We start from the raw sequence: 17,027 nt of genomic DNA, 5'->3' as shown, positions 1-17,027 counted from the left end.
CAAACAGGGAAAAAGAATAAGTGTTTCAACTGAAAAACTTGGGAAGAGCTAAGATTTCATTCTCATTTATCTACATCTATACATTCTTATCAGTGTACAATAGAGTTAAATTTGGTGACTAAACCAAGCTTTTATTCAATTTGACTTAGTTTTTGCTGTTATTCTTTGTGTGCAATTTAATTTTAAAAAAAAGAAGACTGAAGCCTGTTCCTTACTGAAGTCTAAGGCAGTTGGTTTTGATGGAAGCAGGATTAGGCAACTGGACTCCCTTCCCTGTGTTAACTCTTCATCATGTGGTGCAGTGTCTCTCACTTAGCCACATAATTGGAAATAGAAAGCATATTGGAGGGTTTCTTAATCACATGCAAATTCCATTCATGTGCCTAAGTTTTCAGATCACACTTGGAGATTGAACTATACAGACCCTGTTAGTTTCAATAGCAGTTGTGTGGCTAAATCCTCTGAATTAGTTCTTGGGGAAAAAGGAAGAAAAAAAAAAAAAGATATGCAGCACTTGTTCAGTGTAACCTCCTGGAATACTTAGCTGCTTTTTAAGACAGGATCTTCAGACAGATTTTCTAGCAAAAAAAGTGGTTGCTGGTGAATGAGAAAACAAGAGCTGTTGAGTTCATCTAAGGTATTCCTCCTCTTTACAGCCTCAAAGGTATCAATTAATAATGAATAAGGTCCAAGAGACATGTCTGGAAGAAGCATGATACCCCATCTATCCAGGTTCATAACTATGAAACATATTTAATATATGTTAGCAGAATTAATCTGGGGAAAGTATTACATTTGGACTAGCTTTGCTCTTTGGCAAGATTGAGCACTGCTGTGCAAGACATTAAGTATTCTCATCCTTCTCTAATGCTTATAGGTAAGCACATGCAATAAGTCTTTATATGTGTAGCTTTGGCAGGCTGGGATTAAAACCTCCAAATTAATATCTTTTGGGTTTGTTTTGTTTTTTTTTCTTTCACAGAGAATATTTTCACCTGAAGAGAGATGGCAGAAATCAATTCTCCTGTAAATACCAAGGAAAAGGTAAGTTCAAGTAACAATACAGTGCAAACCAAAATTACATTTGCATACATATTTCATTCCTCCTCCTTCAAACACTGTTCGCATACTTAGCTTTTTAATATGCATTGGCTCTGTGCATAAAGTTAAGGACACAGGCAGGTATTAGTAAGATTAGTATATTAATCTTGGTTGATGAGAAACATTTTTGCTTTTCTGCAAAGAGACAATGTTCTGTCAGATAGTCTTTTCTTGTTTTTTTGTGATTCCTGATCACGATGAGGCTGTAGAAAATAGCACTTTGTAATGATAGCTGCTGTACAAAATACAACCTTTGAAGAAACACACCCTTTAGAAAATAATTTTTCTGACTAAAAATGTCATAGCTGAACTGCTTAAAGGCAATTCCTTAAAATTACAGGGCCTGAAAAGAGTAGATTCCTTTTTTTTTTTTTTTCCTCCTGTGTAAGTAGCTCTGCTTTTAACTGCGTTCTATGCACTTGAGTATGTCCTCTCCATATCCTGGCTAGTGCTAGAGCCTCACCACCCTTTCAGAAGCAGTGTAAAGGTAATTAGTATACAAATATGAGTTAGGTCAGGAGAAATTCTGTGACTCCCAGCAGGCAGATGGTGAAGAGACAATCTAACCCATAGGTACTTCCCATCAACATAAACAAGAAACCAAGACCTCTGTCAAAGAATAGAAAAAAATGAGAGAGCGAGAAGTGGGAAGACTGTAGGAGTATAACATGATAGTTTTGTATTTTAAAAAAAGCCAAGATTTTGAGAATTCACTTGAATCGTTGTCTTTTATAAAGTCAGGTTTTGTTCTATTCCATGTCGGGGAAGAGACGTGGAGCTTTGCGTTTAGAAAGTTAGGAGAAGACTACTGGGTTCCTTTATTTACACTTTTATTAAGCCCAATGTGGCTCTGTGATACAGATTTTGAGGCAGTGTGGTAAATGTCAAAGGCCAGAATCCAATTCTGTCAGTGAGCCCAAGTTTGTCCAGGTATCAGTGTAAAGTTGATTAGGCCCATTCACTTCATAAGATGCACTAGGAGAAGGGATCAAGACTGATGAAATATCAAGGAAATACAGACCAGTGAGGGCAATGTGAATCTGAGAAAGGTAGTCATCTTCCACTGTATCATAAGACCTGCCTGTGACACATTACTCATCCTGCAGAGCAGCTTGTATGTGAAATACTCTTTTCTTTCTGTCAATGGAAAGGAAAAGAAAAAAAATTTGTGTGTGATTCCTTGGATGAACTTTTTTCCTGATCTGAAAGAAAAAATAATTCAACAGAAAAAGATTTGCCCAACTTCAGTTTTGCAATTAGGTGGACTATAGCAAGGAAGAAAATCATTTGGCCTGAGGAATGAGTGCAAGATACTGTAAATGTGGCTTTACAATCCAGAAAAGTCCCAAGAAGAGTGTTAGGTTATATCTCAATTCTGTCACCACAGCATGACAAAGAAATAGCCTTGAACTAAGAGGACAGTAGGCACATTTTTAGTTAACTTCCTGTTTTGCTTCCAAGTTCACAAATAATGAACTTTTCAGTTGAGTCATATATTTCTCAGAATTGATCATGACTAGTAGTTAATGGCTTAGACATCACATTTGATTAATAAAGACTTGATGAACCATGACCACTACTGAGCCTGATGCTAGGTTTCCTCACATTTCAGTTTGCTAATGATGTTTCTTGAAAGAACAGTTACAAACTGTTACCTGTCCACCAATACATGAAGCTGCTGAGGAAACAGCATAGCAAATGATGATTTATACTAAGTAGTTCAGGTGGGAATGAGTTCCTGTTCAGACTTGTGTCCATCTTCGGCTACTCATTCACTTGCTTTGCTTTCAAAAAGATGTAGAACTTTTTTGCTTTATATCCCCTGATGGGAAACAATTCCTTACCTATTGCACTGCCCAGGTGCCTGCTTTTTGAGTAGTTTTTCCTCATATTGTTGTTGTTAACTCCCAAATCACTCATTGTGCTTGAAGATTTGCGTGTCAACATGAATCTGTATTTCAGTGATGAGTATCTTCCTTAGTCCTTAATAACAGCACAGGGTTTAAATATTGAGTAGCATGGTGGATTTTGCAATAGAATTAATGTTATCAAATCCTATCCCCCAGTGCCGGAGTGCTGGAAGGTAAGTTACATTAACTTTCAAAATGCAACTCAGTAAATTAATTGAAGTTCTGCCCATTTATTGTGTAGATTGATTTTTTCAATTCATTTAGTCAAGTTTTACAAGTGCAGGATTTTATAAATCATTTGTTTGTCTTTTGCTAGTTCAAAAATGAAGAACTGCAACAGGACTTTTACTCACACTAGATATCTGCTACTCCAAGTCTGATATCTACTGGGAGTATCTAAAACCCAGTGTTTAAGAGATTATACATTTTAAGGTAGGGAAATAATTGGATTGATACACTCTTATAAATATTTCCTCTCTTTATTCCTGTATCTTCCATCCATATTTAACGCCACTAAATCCCTATGCCAAAGCGAAAATTTAATTTAACAGCAATTAACACTTTATTGCAAAATCACTGTGTTTTATTCGGGAAAATAGAGACTAATAGCCTACTAAATAAAGATTTAGTGACTGAACAGCATAAACCTCATGAACTCCACACACATCAGCTGAGAAGCTAGCATGCTCAGTTTGACATTTTACCTGGACAAGGCTGTCTTGTTTTTAAAATGAGATTGTGATGGCATAGTACCTCCATTTGACATCTCATATTTGGTTTACAGTATGGTGACTCTGTCAGCAACAAACTGAGTAACTTTAAAGCAACTGTAGCTTTATAACCCTGTGAGTAATGCACTAGGAATACAAGGAAAAGATTGAACAGATATGTCCTGTTGAGTTGGCTTCAGTTATATTTGCACATAGACTGCTAAAAGGTAAGGACTTGATATGCATGTTTGAAAAGCAGACATATTTACCGTGTCCTGCTAAGAGAGTCAAAATCAAATCACTTTCTCACTTAGGAAACTTAGAGCAAGATGTGGTCGTGGTACGCAACATTGAAGCAGTGGGTTTAATGTTCACTTTTATCCAGTTTTTTGGGGGGAGTATATCTGGGAAACAAAACCATGATTTATAAATCTAATTATTTTTGCTGAGCTCCACAAATCTATTGCCATCAACACAGATACAAACAAGCCTTGTTAAAAAGAACAGAATAGAATACAGTTCCTTCCCACTTCTCCCATTATTCTACCTCATTGCTTGCAGATCATGATATATTTCAGACTTTGATCCTGCTAGGACTTGAATGAAGCCAAAGGAGTTGTATATCTGCACACAGATACTTATGAATTTCTGCAGAAGTAGAACACAAGTTTCTCCTTAAATTGAATGTTGTTTCTCTGTGAGGAAAATGTAGTAGAGAGCCCATGAAGTTTTAGCATGTTTGTTGTTTTGTTTTGTTTTTAATGGTGGTCTTTTCCCATGTTGTCTCCATGATCAACTTGTAGTTAGTCAAGGAAATACGACCTCTGCCACTGTTTTAAAGATGATGTGAGACTTAGGCAAACATTTTGAGCATTATGCTCACACACAGGCTCTGTAAGACCACGCCCCTAATTTGACTTATCAGTACTACAGTATCATTCTCTTATACTTGTACAATTAATTCTTGGCATTTCATCTGAAATAGTTCACAAAGTCAGTAGGTTAAACATTGTTCTATATCTTTTTTTTTCTTTGTCCCCCAAGAGATTTATATAAATGTTGGCCTGTGATGACAGGAAGGCTAATGGAAGTTTCCATAGTTGGCAGAGGCTCCTGCAGCTGTGATACTTTTGTGGGGAGCCAGGACTGTTCTGATTACCATATTTTCATGCATATAACCCACAGATTTTCTGGAATAACAGAAGTTCTGCATGGCAGCAGCCGCAAGGGTCGTTATATGCATACCTAGTACAAGGAGAAGTTTACCATCAGGATCTCTCTCAGAATAATTCCCTTTGCCCTGATTCTTGCTATAGTCTTCCTTCACGATGTCACTCTCCCTCTCACCTCTGATTATACTAATTTCTGGGCCTGAAAATACAGTATAACTAAGGACTTGTTTTCTAGTATCAGGATTTTCAGAGACAGTGTGATATGTAGTTCAGATCATATGCACACAAGTTCACTGGATTAAGGGATAAAATTGGCCCAACTCTTTGGCTGAAATCCAAAGGAATTCCATAAAATTAATGGAGGTATTCAAGCATTAACCTAGTAGATCACTGGAGAGGTGCTGAGATTCTGAATGACAAGGCCCCCAAGGAAGAAACAATTGGAGTGAGGAGTACAAGCAGTGTGTTGTCTCTTGCAACAGTTAGACCCTCTTAGTTTAACAAGAGATGAGTGAATATCAGGCACTTCCCAGGATAGCCATTCAGCTCTGACGTGATTTTGGTTTTGATCCAAAGAAATACTGGGAATTGTTCAAACTTCAGGACTTGCTGTTGGACTTTATTTTTTCTTAATTGTGTGTCTAAACATGTTTGAACAACTGAGATCTGGTGTCAGCTGGAATTAGCTAAATATTCAGTCAGATGAAAATCCTCCTCTTGGGATTCTGTTAAGAGTGAAGTTTTGCTGAAGTTCTCCTGGAAGGCTTATGTTTTCATGTGTGATTTCAAGTGTCAGAGCTGTAAGAGCAGATGGTCAGGTTTGTTCCATAAACTGTAGGAAGGAAATTTTATTCAGATGTGTTTTGGGGGGGTTTACAGTTTTGTTTACATTACACTGTAACTGTGGTTTTCATAAATGATAGTCAGCATGCAAGGGAAGAGTAGGATTCATAGTGGAAGGAGTGAAAGTAGTATATAAATTTCAAATCATACATTACAAAAGCAGATAGTTTCCAATCTATGATTTCCCTAGGTTTCCTTAAAGTTGATCTTTTCAGCTGTTACTTGCTCATGTGTTGAAGTAGATGGACTTAGTCCAAAGACCAGCAAAGTTTATGAAAATGCACTTGTGTCACCTGATGAGCCATTTAACTTGCATAAAGGATATTATAGATTCAGGTCTCTAAATATTGCTGTCATTAATCAAGCAAAACAGTTCTTACTGAGTCACACTTTTTAATATGTTCTTTCAGGATTCCTGAAATGCCTGTGTTTTTCCATTCAGTTTTTTTCCATTGAGTTAGTTTACAGATTTGGGGGACAGGGACAACAGAGTAAATCCATGATGATTGCCTAAACTAGTTTACTGCACCAAGTACAATTTGTTTTGTGCTTATTTGGGATAATTGATCTGAAGGCATCAGTGTGTGAAACAGGTCATGTAATGGAAAGAGAGGTGCAGACCTGAATAAAGCTGTTATTTTGCTGAAAGGGGATGTTAACAGCACTTGGTGTGTTGTGATGAACCCAGTAAAGCTTCTGGAAAAATGTCTCAGACGTATGAAATACGCTCTTAGCGCAGCAAAGTCAAATTTTATTTACAGAATATGTTTGTGTAGGAGTTCTCAAAACCTTAAAAAATTTTGCCATGAAGTGTTTCTGAAATGCATTTTCATGCTTAATGTATCCAGGACATCTGTTAATACTAAATTCCTAGATTATGGAAATGAGCAGAGTTCTGCAGACAGCCCTCCTTCCCTGCTTCTCTGGGATTTCAGTCAACCCCAACTGGAGTTGTAATATAGTTGAACGTGGCCTACACTGCTACCTGCCCTCAGTTGCAGTGGGTATATACAGTAAAAATAGGAAAATGTCTGTGTATTCATTGATAACCATACTTCTAAATTAATTTAGCTCCTGACTTAGAGTAAATCTGTTGATCTTAATGTTTAGTACAAAGTGAAGGTGGAACTGCATTAGTGTTCCTCACCAAGCGTAAGTAAGAATATTTCTAACTGAATAAGTGAGCATAATAGATTAGAGCAGCTGTGTTCAGGGGTTTCTGAACAGCCATGAGCTTTCAGCAAAGAAGTTTAATTTGTCACTATGTCAGAAATATATAAACAAGTTCTCTGAACCCCGGATGTGTTACTTATTCACCAGAAACATCCTCTTTGAGATGATGCCAAGGGGGAGCAGATGGAGTAGAGCAGAAAACAGGCAGCAATTGATTCTGTGTTGTTACAGTTGCCTGGGAACCATTTGAAACTTGACAGAGAACCTAGAGGACTCAGAGGAATGCACAGCAATGTCAGCTTGGGTCTGAGTGTGGAGTAGGTAATCTGCTGTCAACTTTCAGACGGACTGTATTTCTTTTTGAGCTTGACTTATCGGAAATGTCTCATGAGATAGATTCTCATGAGGACTTTGAGTAAGATACCATGAGTGGTTAGAATTTCAGTGTCCTCCTCTCCTGTGTGCCGTGTTCCTCAGAAGTAATCCGTTACTGCACTTAGTTAATTAGTTAGGCAAGCCAAAAATTCGCCCTAAGTGAGCTTGCCTATAGTTGAGCAGTAATCATCAGAAAAATAGCGTCCAGTATATCTGATCAGACCTTGGGGATTTTATTTTGGGGTTGAAACAGCTCATCTGAGGGGACTTGGAACCTTTTCCAATTTTGAGATCACTTCTGGGCAGTCCTCAGCAATTTGTGTAAGAAACTGATAAAAATGACCTTGTGACTGTGGAATTCTGGTCCTGATGAGACAGAACCTGGCTCAAATTGCAGCAACTGCAGCAGGGTTTGAGCAAGCATTTCAAGCTAAGTGTGTGCTTAAGACTTCAGCTCAGAAGAGTGGTTAAAAGCCTTCTAAACTTTGAACTAACATTAGCCCTATCCCAAAGAATAGCTAGGTCCACAGGAATTAAATGCATGCTTGCAAGGTAGGTCTCTGGATCATGGGTTTAAATGGAGGTGGACATGGGTTCTGCCTTCCATGTTCTTGAGCATACACAGTTGTTTTCAAGATCTCAGCTTTATATTTTAGATCTGTGATTGCTTTGAAGTAGCTTTTGTAAACTGCAATTCTGAGCAAGTTGTCTTAGTAGTAAACAAAGAAATGTGCTTTCTGATCAGGCTACAGGAGAGAAAGCCCAGGAATTTAACTACTGTCAGTGACAGCTTCTCAACTAATGCTGACATTAACAGCACAATTATCTGTGGTTCAGAAGGTATGTTACTGAATTCTCTTGTGTCCTGGAATGCTTGTCTAGCATCCAGATGATGACAGACATTCACTGGGAATCTACACTGTATAAAGACAGGATGAATCACAGAATTGTTAAAATAGTTGACTTCCCTGTAGGTAATGTTCTTCCTACGATCAGGTTTCAGAAAATAGGAAAAAACTGTTTTTTCCTACATACACGGAAATAAATCTAATAAAGTAGACTGCTGTGGGTTTGTTCTTGCGGACTGTTAGGTATTAATGCAATATCACTGCATGTTAGGAAACTCTTTGTCTCTTGTACTTCTTTTCATCCTTTAGGATGTCAAATATTTTTTTTAAAAGGAATTTGTTGATGAGAAGTCATATGATATTGGATTATTCTAGTTCCATAATCTGTTGCTTACATGTTGCAAAGATGAACTTCTTGGTAAGTTTGAGGACTCTAAAGTTTAGAGAGATAAAGTTGGGAATTACCTCCTGTCCTGGAATCACCCTATCACACCCTTAATAAAAATGAGCTCTGTATAGTTTCCTGGATTGGTAAGTGACTGACTTCTCTCAAGCAGCTGGAGACTTGTAAGCAGTTGAGGTATATAGTTATACTAGCAAAAGGACTGGTTTATCACCTGAACTAGCAGGTGAACCGGAGAGGAGCAAGCATAACAGGCGTGCCTAGATCCCGCTCACTTCCAGCCCTTTAATATACCTCCCATTTGTCATCTTGTATTTGTCGGGTGTTCCTGGAGCTTTGCTGTGCCTCTATTCATCACAGTCTGTGATATATCTCTTATGACCTTCAGCTGTACAAGTGCGTTTGTGTTAGGCTTATGCTGTCAGGAAGGTTGTGCACCCCTTCCTTTGACTTTATCTTTAATATGGCCATGTGCATTTCCAGAAATTTAGGGGACATGTTTTGCATGTGGGGCCAGACCTAAGCATCAAGCATAGAAACCTACACATACTTTTGAAGCCAGGATGAAATGACTAAGAGGTAAAATATCAGGGACCTTGAAATTTGCATTTCTTGGCTAAGGCTGTCATATGGCCTAGTCTCTCTCAGCACACCTTGTCCTCCTCCCTCCAGATACACTGTCAGGTCACAATCTGAGACTTGTAGGCATTTATCAATAATTTCTGGATGTCCAGAAATCGCTGACTTTTTCACTGCCTGTGTACTATAGTTCCAGTGTATTCTGGATGAAAACATCAGCCAAACATTGCATGTGTGAGAGACCTTGATGTCTGGCATGCAGATCTGTCTGTGTTTGAAATTATAGAAAAAATATGGTAACTTTATTTCATTTTGTTCCTGAAAACTTTAAAGACAAATTATTTTTTTTCAGAACAAAACCTTTTGGGATTTCTCCCCTATTGGAATTACGGGTTTATATCTGCTTTTGTTGTTTCTGAACAGAGCAGTGTATATATATATTTTCTTTTTTTTTTCCTTATAGTTTTCATCTATCTTATCCCACATAAGTCACTGCAGAAATCTGGGAAGCAGAAACACCAACAATTTGTAGTATTATAGCATACATACACAAGGGAAGCAGATTAAGAAAGTATAAGCAATTTCTGACTTGGAATTTTTTAAGTCTTGGATGCTTTACTTTGAAATCTGATGTTCTTTTTCTGAGGAATTTTTTCATGAAACTTCTTAACTTTTTTAATTTTCTAAATGGAAAGATAAATAAATGTATATTTTGTACAACAATCAACAAAGGATATTGTTGAGTTTTGGCAGTAGAACTGTTGAGCTCTGCAGTACATTAATGTTCCCTAGATTGAATTTTTATGTAGTCCAACTAAAACGGGACTTTGTCCACAGCGTTGGTCATATACTTAATTTCTCTTTATTGGCAAGTATTCTTCCTAAGATCATCATCTTGCTTTTTTTGGGTTATCTCCACAACTAGAATGTTTCCATAACCTTTCTGTATTTAATCATAGTACTAGTTGGATGGAAGGACAGTTTAGCTTTTAATTCTGTTTCTTCCATTAATCAAAAATGTCTTAACAAAGACCATACAGTGCAAACAGAAAGTCTTCAGTAGATTCTGTAGTCTAAAACATAGTCTGCCTGGTTGAGTGCTTGTATGTCAGTGTTCTCCACCCCACAGATGTTGTTCTTAATGTCTTTAAGAAGTTTCCAAAGTGCAGTGTGTGGTGAGTTGCCTGATCCGTCCTGCGGTCTTGGCCTCACTTTGTTTCCAGATGCTTCTCAAGGCTTCCAGACCTTTCATAGCAAAGAAGGACCTAGAAGCCATATGGAATTCCCATGCTTATATTTAAAGACGGTTAGAATACACTAGATACTTCCTTTTACTATTTTTCCTGTAAGCAGTTGCCATAAGGAGATTATGCAATTTTGAGTAGGCAGAGAAATGATCCACATGGTTGTGAAAGAAGAGGTTTTTGTGAGAATATGATGATGTAATCCACATGGTGGAAATATTTGGCAACTACCAGTTTGAACATAAAATAGACTGCAGCTTATGGCCTGTTCTACCCTAGTGTCTTTGCCAACTTTTATTGTTATAGAGCCAGCTCAGTTCATACTTGTTGCAGCTTTATCAGTAAATAGCGTGCCTGTGCCCACAATCAGAAGATGAATAAAACTTTTTCCAGGGCATTCTCTGCACATCCTGTTGATTTGGGCTGGTTTTAGCTTGACTGCCTGCAGTGCCTGGAGAGCTATACTTGCTGCTTCCCTCCCTATGCATACACATCAGCTGAAGAGATAAGCTTGAGCAGACAGAGATTTTCTGGATAGTTTCTGGCAACAACAGCCTCTGGTTCAAGCAGTCCTGCTGACAGCCTAGCCTGTCTGAACTTCCAACATAAAGTTGCCTGTGTTTACTAGAGACTTCAAAGCCAGCTAGCTGTTGGGTTGCGACCTAGCTTGTGGGCAAGCCTTGCCCAGTCATAGTGTGGTAACATTAGATAAATTATTAGATAGGCCTTTGGGAAGGGTCCTTGGGAAGCAGACAAACAATTTAACTCCACTGCCCTCTAAATTATGATTGTGGCCTGAGTTGTTGGCGGCTAGACTTGCTGCTTGAAATGTGTTGTGGGCAAATGTGAAGCTGCAAAGAGATGTGTCATAGGATAATGGTCAGGAGCAGAGTATATTGTGCAAAGTAGATGCACTAAAGTTGTGTGCTGAAGTCAGAAGGTGGCCTTCTTTACACCGTGAAAGAGATGAGCTAATTGAGAAAGCTTCTGCACTGCAAAAGGTTGATACTTGCCTCAGATAAATCGACACAGGATCAAACTTTCTGGATGATGCTAAGTCCAGCAGACATCGCGAATCAGAACCCTCAGTCACTGTATTAACAGAACCTGAAATGAGTTGGGGCTTATGTTAGTATATGGGACAGGAAAATACAGTGGTTGAGTGGAGTGAACATACTACAGCAAAAGATTTTTGGTCGTAAATATGAGCACTTAATGTGTTCTGAATCACCTTTTGGTGTCTCCATTGATGAAGACTCCATAAAGGCAATCTAGAAAGATTGTTCTTCAGCTAAGACACAGTAGTGTGAATGCTCTCACCTTGTAAGCCACCCTAGTTCCCTTAAACAGATCTATCGTCACATACTATTTTTTCAAAATTGTATTTCACAGTACAAGAAAAAGACCACAAGTGCTTCACAATCAGAAATTAACATGAAGGCATGAAAGATTGCAAAGAAGTGTGCTGGATAGATATTTGCAGTGCAATAACAAGTTTCTAATAGAAAATACATGCTGGATAGCTTGATTTAGAAGCTCAGAAAGCTGATTTGGAACAACTAGACTAGCTTTGGCACTGATTCTCCTGTTCTTTTGGAGTACTACTATAGGCTTTTGTTAGTTTTCCTAATTATGTGTAATCAAGTATTTTTATTTTAATATACCTAGTAAAGCTTGTCTAGCATTAAAACAATACAGTAGTTAAGTTTCATGTAAATATTTACTTTCTCATGCCCATGTAATATAGCTGAAAGTAAATAATCAACATGATTCCAGTAGGAATATTCTATTTAAAACATTATGGATTAAATTACCATTTGGTATAAATGGATACTGAAGACCATACAGCAATAGCAAATGTTGTGCAATTGAAGCATGGCGTGCCAGAATCATCTGTGGGTATAATACCTCATCCATCAGCAGTTTCCTGAAGGAAGCATTTGGCTTTCCATGTCCTTTGTTCAGGATTTTGTTACACAAGCTTCCTGGTCACATACATGTGGAAGAGCAAACTGAAATTATGCTGAGCAGCCACTAGAGCTTTTAAAAAATATACTGTTTTCTTTTAGCCTGTGACTATTTTTATGCATATGACTGTTTTCCAGATGTCAAAAACCCCACTGTTCATAACTTTGATGTCATGCAACAGCCTTGTTGAAGTAATTGTGTACTTTGTAAGTTTGTATAGGTGATGTGTCTTGTCAAGTTGCATGACAGCAAATAGAGCATTTAGGAAAGAAGCATAAGGCCAAATTCTGTCAGTTCAGTTAAACTAGTTCCCCTGCTGTGACTGAGGGTAGGATTTGGTTCCAGGCTTACTGGCTACCAGTCCTGTGATTTGATCTCTTGAAGAAACTGTTTTCACTATTTGCATGGTCCACGTAAGGAGAAGATGGATACTGCTTCATACAGATATGTTGTTGTATACTTGTAAGCACATCATGTATAACATGCATTTATATAAACATGCGTTGGCACAGAGGTACCTAAAGGAGTATGATAAACCCATATGTTGTTGTCTGTCTTTTTTTTTTCCTTACAGATCAATGCAATCCGATTAATTGTTCCAAACAAAAGCAATAATGAGATAGTTCTGGTGTTGCAGCAGTTTGATAACAATGTAGACAAGGCTGTTCAAGCTTTCATGGATGGTGAGTACAGTGGGCTTTTTTCCTGAAGGCACGAGGGAATCAACTGCATGGTAAAGTATTCATTGTAATTAGTGGCTCAAAAAATATTCTGTTATTCTGCTGAAATTCAGGTTATTGTGACACTTAGTTCACTTTTTAATAATTGATCCTCCTGTCTGTGTCGTTGCTTCTTTACAGTGTGAGTTTGACATGGCTGATTATCTGTTCTACCTGACTTTGCCATTTTTTTGTGGCACTCTTGTTGCAGACCTACTTTATTTGGCATTAAAGTTATTGCTTTTTAAAGTAAATTTGTCAGAATATGATTCACTATTGAAGATACGGTAACTAATAAGAATTTGGGATAGTTCTAAAACAGGTAACCAGGACCCTAAACCCTTGAACTTGACGCATACATTGACATTCAAATCTCAATCTGAATTTTGCAAATAGCCTTGACATTTATAATGACTGAACCAAGACTCCATTGAAAGTTCAAGCCATTCTAAATCTAGATCTGAGTTTGTATTTTCCATCATGATACTCTCTCTAATGAAAGGTCACTTGTATTTAAATAACACTTTTCTGATAAACATATAATGGCAAGTATTTTGAACTTTAACCAAAGTCTGTAAGAAACCATTTTCAGGAATAATAGCATACCATGAGCAAATCCTCACAAAATCTTTGTGGCTTGGGGCTTCTTAAAACATACAAGAAGCTCAGTGGTCTCAGAAGTCCTGTATATCTTAAAAATGCCTCATAGTGTTGATTTATCATCTCATCAAGTTACTTACTTCATATCTACTTTACTTCAGAATAATTTTGGGTTTAGTTTGGATTAATTTACTGAAATGTATCAGCCAAAAAGCATCACGATGAACTAGGAATTGCTTACTATATGCAAAAAGCAGATGCAGGCCAACTTGGACTATTTATAAATGCATCAGATTGTTCTATCATATCTATATGGTGCCTCTTGATTCAGGCATCAGCATAGAAAGTCAGATCCTGTATAGAAATTGGAGTTTGTTTGTACACACACACACAGAAGGGAACTCTGATGCATCTAATTAACAATAATCTTGTTTTCCTGTAATACATGTCCTGGGGAAAGTAGTGGAGGGTTGCTCCATGATTATTCAGTAAGTTCCTTTCATTTAGTCTATTTTGTCTGAAGTTACCATTGCTCGCTTGTGGTCTATGTGTTTTTTCCAATAGCTCCTCAGAAGGGGAAATGCTTTCATAGCCATGAGTTGTCATCTGCTATGAGGAGGAAGTAGGGCAAAAGCAAGCTTTGCCAAGAGTGTAACAAAGTCTTAAAGAAAAGCAAGCTGCTGAAACCTGAGTTCAAATGATCTTTGGTTGAACTTCACCAGTTTTTATGATCATTGTGCCTTGAGTCTTCTCAAGGGAGCATTTGAAAACAGACAATATTTGTTACTGTCTGGAAACAACGTGAGAAAAGACACGTTCATTTAGCTGCCACTGTGGATAAAATGAATCTAGCACTTAAAGTATCTTTGCTCATGAATGACAAAAATTGCAATGATTGAAATATTCCAGTTGCAGAGAACTCACTGCCACATGCAGTGAAAAACATGGGGACGGCCATGCCGAGTGAGAAGGCTGAGCATCTCCATTCAGTGCTTCTCCCAGAGGTGCTGCATGCTGAATCAAGTCATGTTCAAATTCAGTTTCCTGAGATCAGCTCCTATCTTGCTTCATATCTGAAGTGGCATAGAGGAGATGCCTCTGCTATGAATTTACTTCTATATGTGAAATTTGAGTTAAAATAGCAGTTCAAACATTTTATTTGCTATGTTAGTGTTTACCTGATTAAGCATAATCGGAAGGTCTGTTTAGCTGCTTTGTAGATGTGTTCAAGAAAATATACTGGTAGGTTCAAATGAGGGCTTTGGGACTAGCACAGTTAGTGCATTTCCAACAGGAGGAAATGGGTTATCTGGGTGAATCCCTACAATAACTCTTACCATGCATGGTATTCACAGGGAAGCTGAGTGAAGCAAGCAAAGACACCACCAGCCAAGACAAAAAAAGTGTTGGACGATACTGTGAAAACAGTTAACAAAGCTGTCAAGTGAAATTGCATGTTTTCAGCAGCATGGAGTAAAATGGGCAGCAAACGTCTGGGTTTATTTCTTCATACTGAAACATGGTGTCTGTCAAAAGATATCATACCTTTAGGAGAGGAGATTGGATTTATCTGTACATATGTATGTATGTGTATAACTAAATTTATGCATACTTATACACATAATAGAAGTTTTTATAGCCTTCTGTCTGCATTGTCATGTCATCTAGGAAACAAAATATGGCTTTCATGGATTCTGTACACATTTTTTTCACAAATCAACAAATTAGGCTTAGCACTGCTAGCAAGACACGTCATCTCTTCTAATGTGTGTGATAGACTCACCAGATAATCTTGGATCTGGATTATTGTGATAGAAAAATTATTTTGATACATTTGAAAACCTCATGTCTGGCTGAATACAACTTGATGATTCATGGTGCTCTGAAAACAGCATTACTTCTTAACACTAATATTGTCAAGAGTTCACTGAAATAAGTGAGAAGGGCTGAATATGAAACCCGTTTGGAAAGGATAATAAATGAGTAATTACTAGAATTAGGCAGTGATGGTAAAGTGATTATTAAATTCAAGCAGAAGACCTTTAACCTGGTTGCAATTAAAAGGATCATTTTGGCAGATCCTGCCATAGTAGTTTGGATGGCAGGTCAGACCGCATGCTTACCATGAGCATCTACTTTAAGCTTTAGGGCCCAGGAGAACAAAATAATGACGTTAACTAGATGCACAAGAGTTTTCTTCTAACATGGCATCTGGCACTGCTCTGACCAAGGCTTTGCTTGCTTTGCTCCATAAATTTATCTAACCAACTCATTAGGGCTGGCAAAGGGAATTTCAAGTATACAACATTGTAACTATGTTTCAATATAAATTTTAGCCATTTTTTTCTGCCAGATGGGAGTTTACTTTGTGTGATGCAGAATTTCTGCAGGAGTCAACAAAATTACTCTTTTGGATGCTATTGAAGTCTTCGTTTTGATGTTTTAATGTCTTCTGAATATGACAGATAAGTAAGAAGTATGTGATAAAAATGCCAAAAGATTTAAAAACTTTTGGAAGCTCTAGAGCCAGGGTGGACTATCTATTCTACCTAGTGTTTATACTAGGGTGCTGAGATGCTTCCCTTTTCAGGCAAGGGATCTGAGTGTTGATTTTTCTGGGGCTTATGCTAGTGCTTTAAGTTAGGCACCCACTTAATCACATTGTGGAATGAAGGCCACAAAAAGCAGTAGTGCCAAGTAGCCCATACACTGTACGTAGTATAATCGGATAAAATGGGTAACTAAAAAAGAGAAAGATGGCAGTACTCATTTTGTTCTCCCCACATAAGATAATTTGCAACAACAAGTGGAAATGCTGCCCAGCTTGGAGACTAAAAACTGTTCTGGAACACTCTTGTTCTTTTTCACAGCTGAATTTTTGTTGAAATTTTTTATCTTTTTCTAGGTAGCGCAACTCAGGTTCTAAAGGAATGGAATATGGCAGGGAAAAAGAAGGTAAGAACTTGCCTTGAGAATCAGAGCATTCAGACTATTTATCAGCTCTCTGTAGTTGAATGTAGTACTTGTATTTTGGCCAGTATTTTGTCTGCCTTTGCTAACAACATAGGAGACTTCATTCACACCTGTAGTCAGAATACTTGAAAGCAAATGTGTGTATTATTTTTAATCCTGTTCATCTGTTGCTGTCTCTCTAGTCCAGGGTTCAGAGAGAATTTTTGGGACAGCACATGTGTGTATGTGTGTGTGGAAGCTAGATCCTAGTTACAAGTACAGAATGAACCCCAAAACAGCCCATGTGCAGAAACACTTTTAATAAGCAGTTGTGTCCTGGATAGTCACAGCTGCTTGTAGTGCTAGAGTTTTTGCTACCAGCTGTAATAATAATTTATGCATAGGACTTATTCATTAGGAATCATGTATT

At 37.7% G+C, this 17,027-nt stretch overlaps 1 protein-coding gene across 9 annotated transcripts in view; it reads left to right on the top strand.

Annotated features, from left to right (window-relative positions):
- Positions 1–17,027, top strand: part of SPATS2L (spermatogenesis associated serine rich 2 like) — a 102,944-nt gene that overhangs the window by 57,064 nt on the left and 28,853 nt on the right. For all 9 annotated transcript variants that reach the window (XM_033010827.2, XM_042808544.1, XM_042808546.1 and 6 more), the window contains 3 exons: positions 983–1,044; positions 12,901–13,009; positions 16,551–16,600. In XM_033010827.2, coding sequence (XP_032866718.2) covers positions 1,006–1,044; positions 12,901–13,009; positions 16,551–16,600 — 198 coding nt within the window. In that variant the 5' untranslated portion in view covers positions 983–1,005. The remainder of the gene's footprint in view (positions 1–982; positions 1,045–12,900; positions 13,010–16,550; positions 16,601–17,027) is intronic.

Source organism: Tyto alba, unplaced genomic scaffold (assembly GCF_018691265.1).
Source record: "Tyto alba isolate M040663 unplaced genomic scaffold, T.alba_DEE_v4.0 Super-Scaffold_7, whole genome shotgun sequence".
Classification (NCBI taxonomy): domain Eukaryota; kingdom Metazoa; phylum Chordata; class Aves; order Strigiformes; family Tytonidae; genus Tyto; species Tyto alba.
The sequence above is the reverse complement of the archived record's forward strand: the minus strand, read 5'-3'. Positions and strand labels throughout refer to the sequence as shown.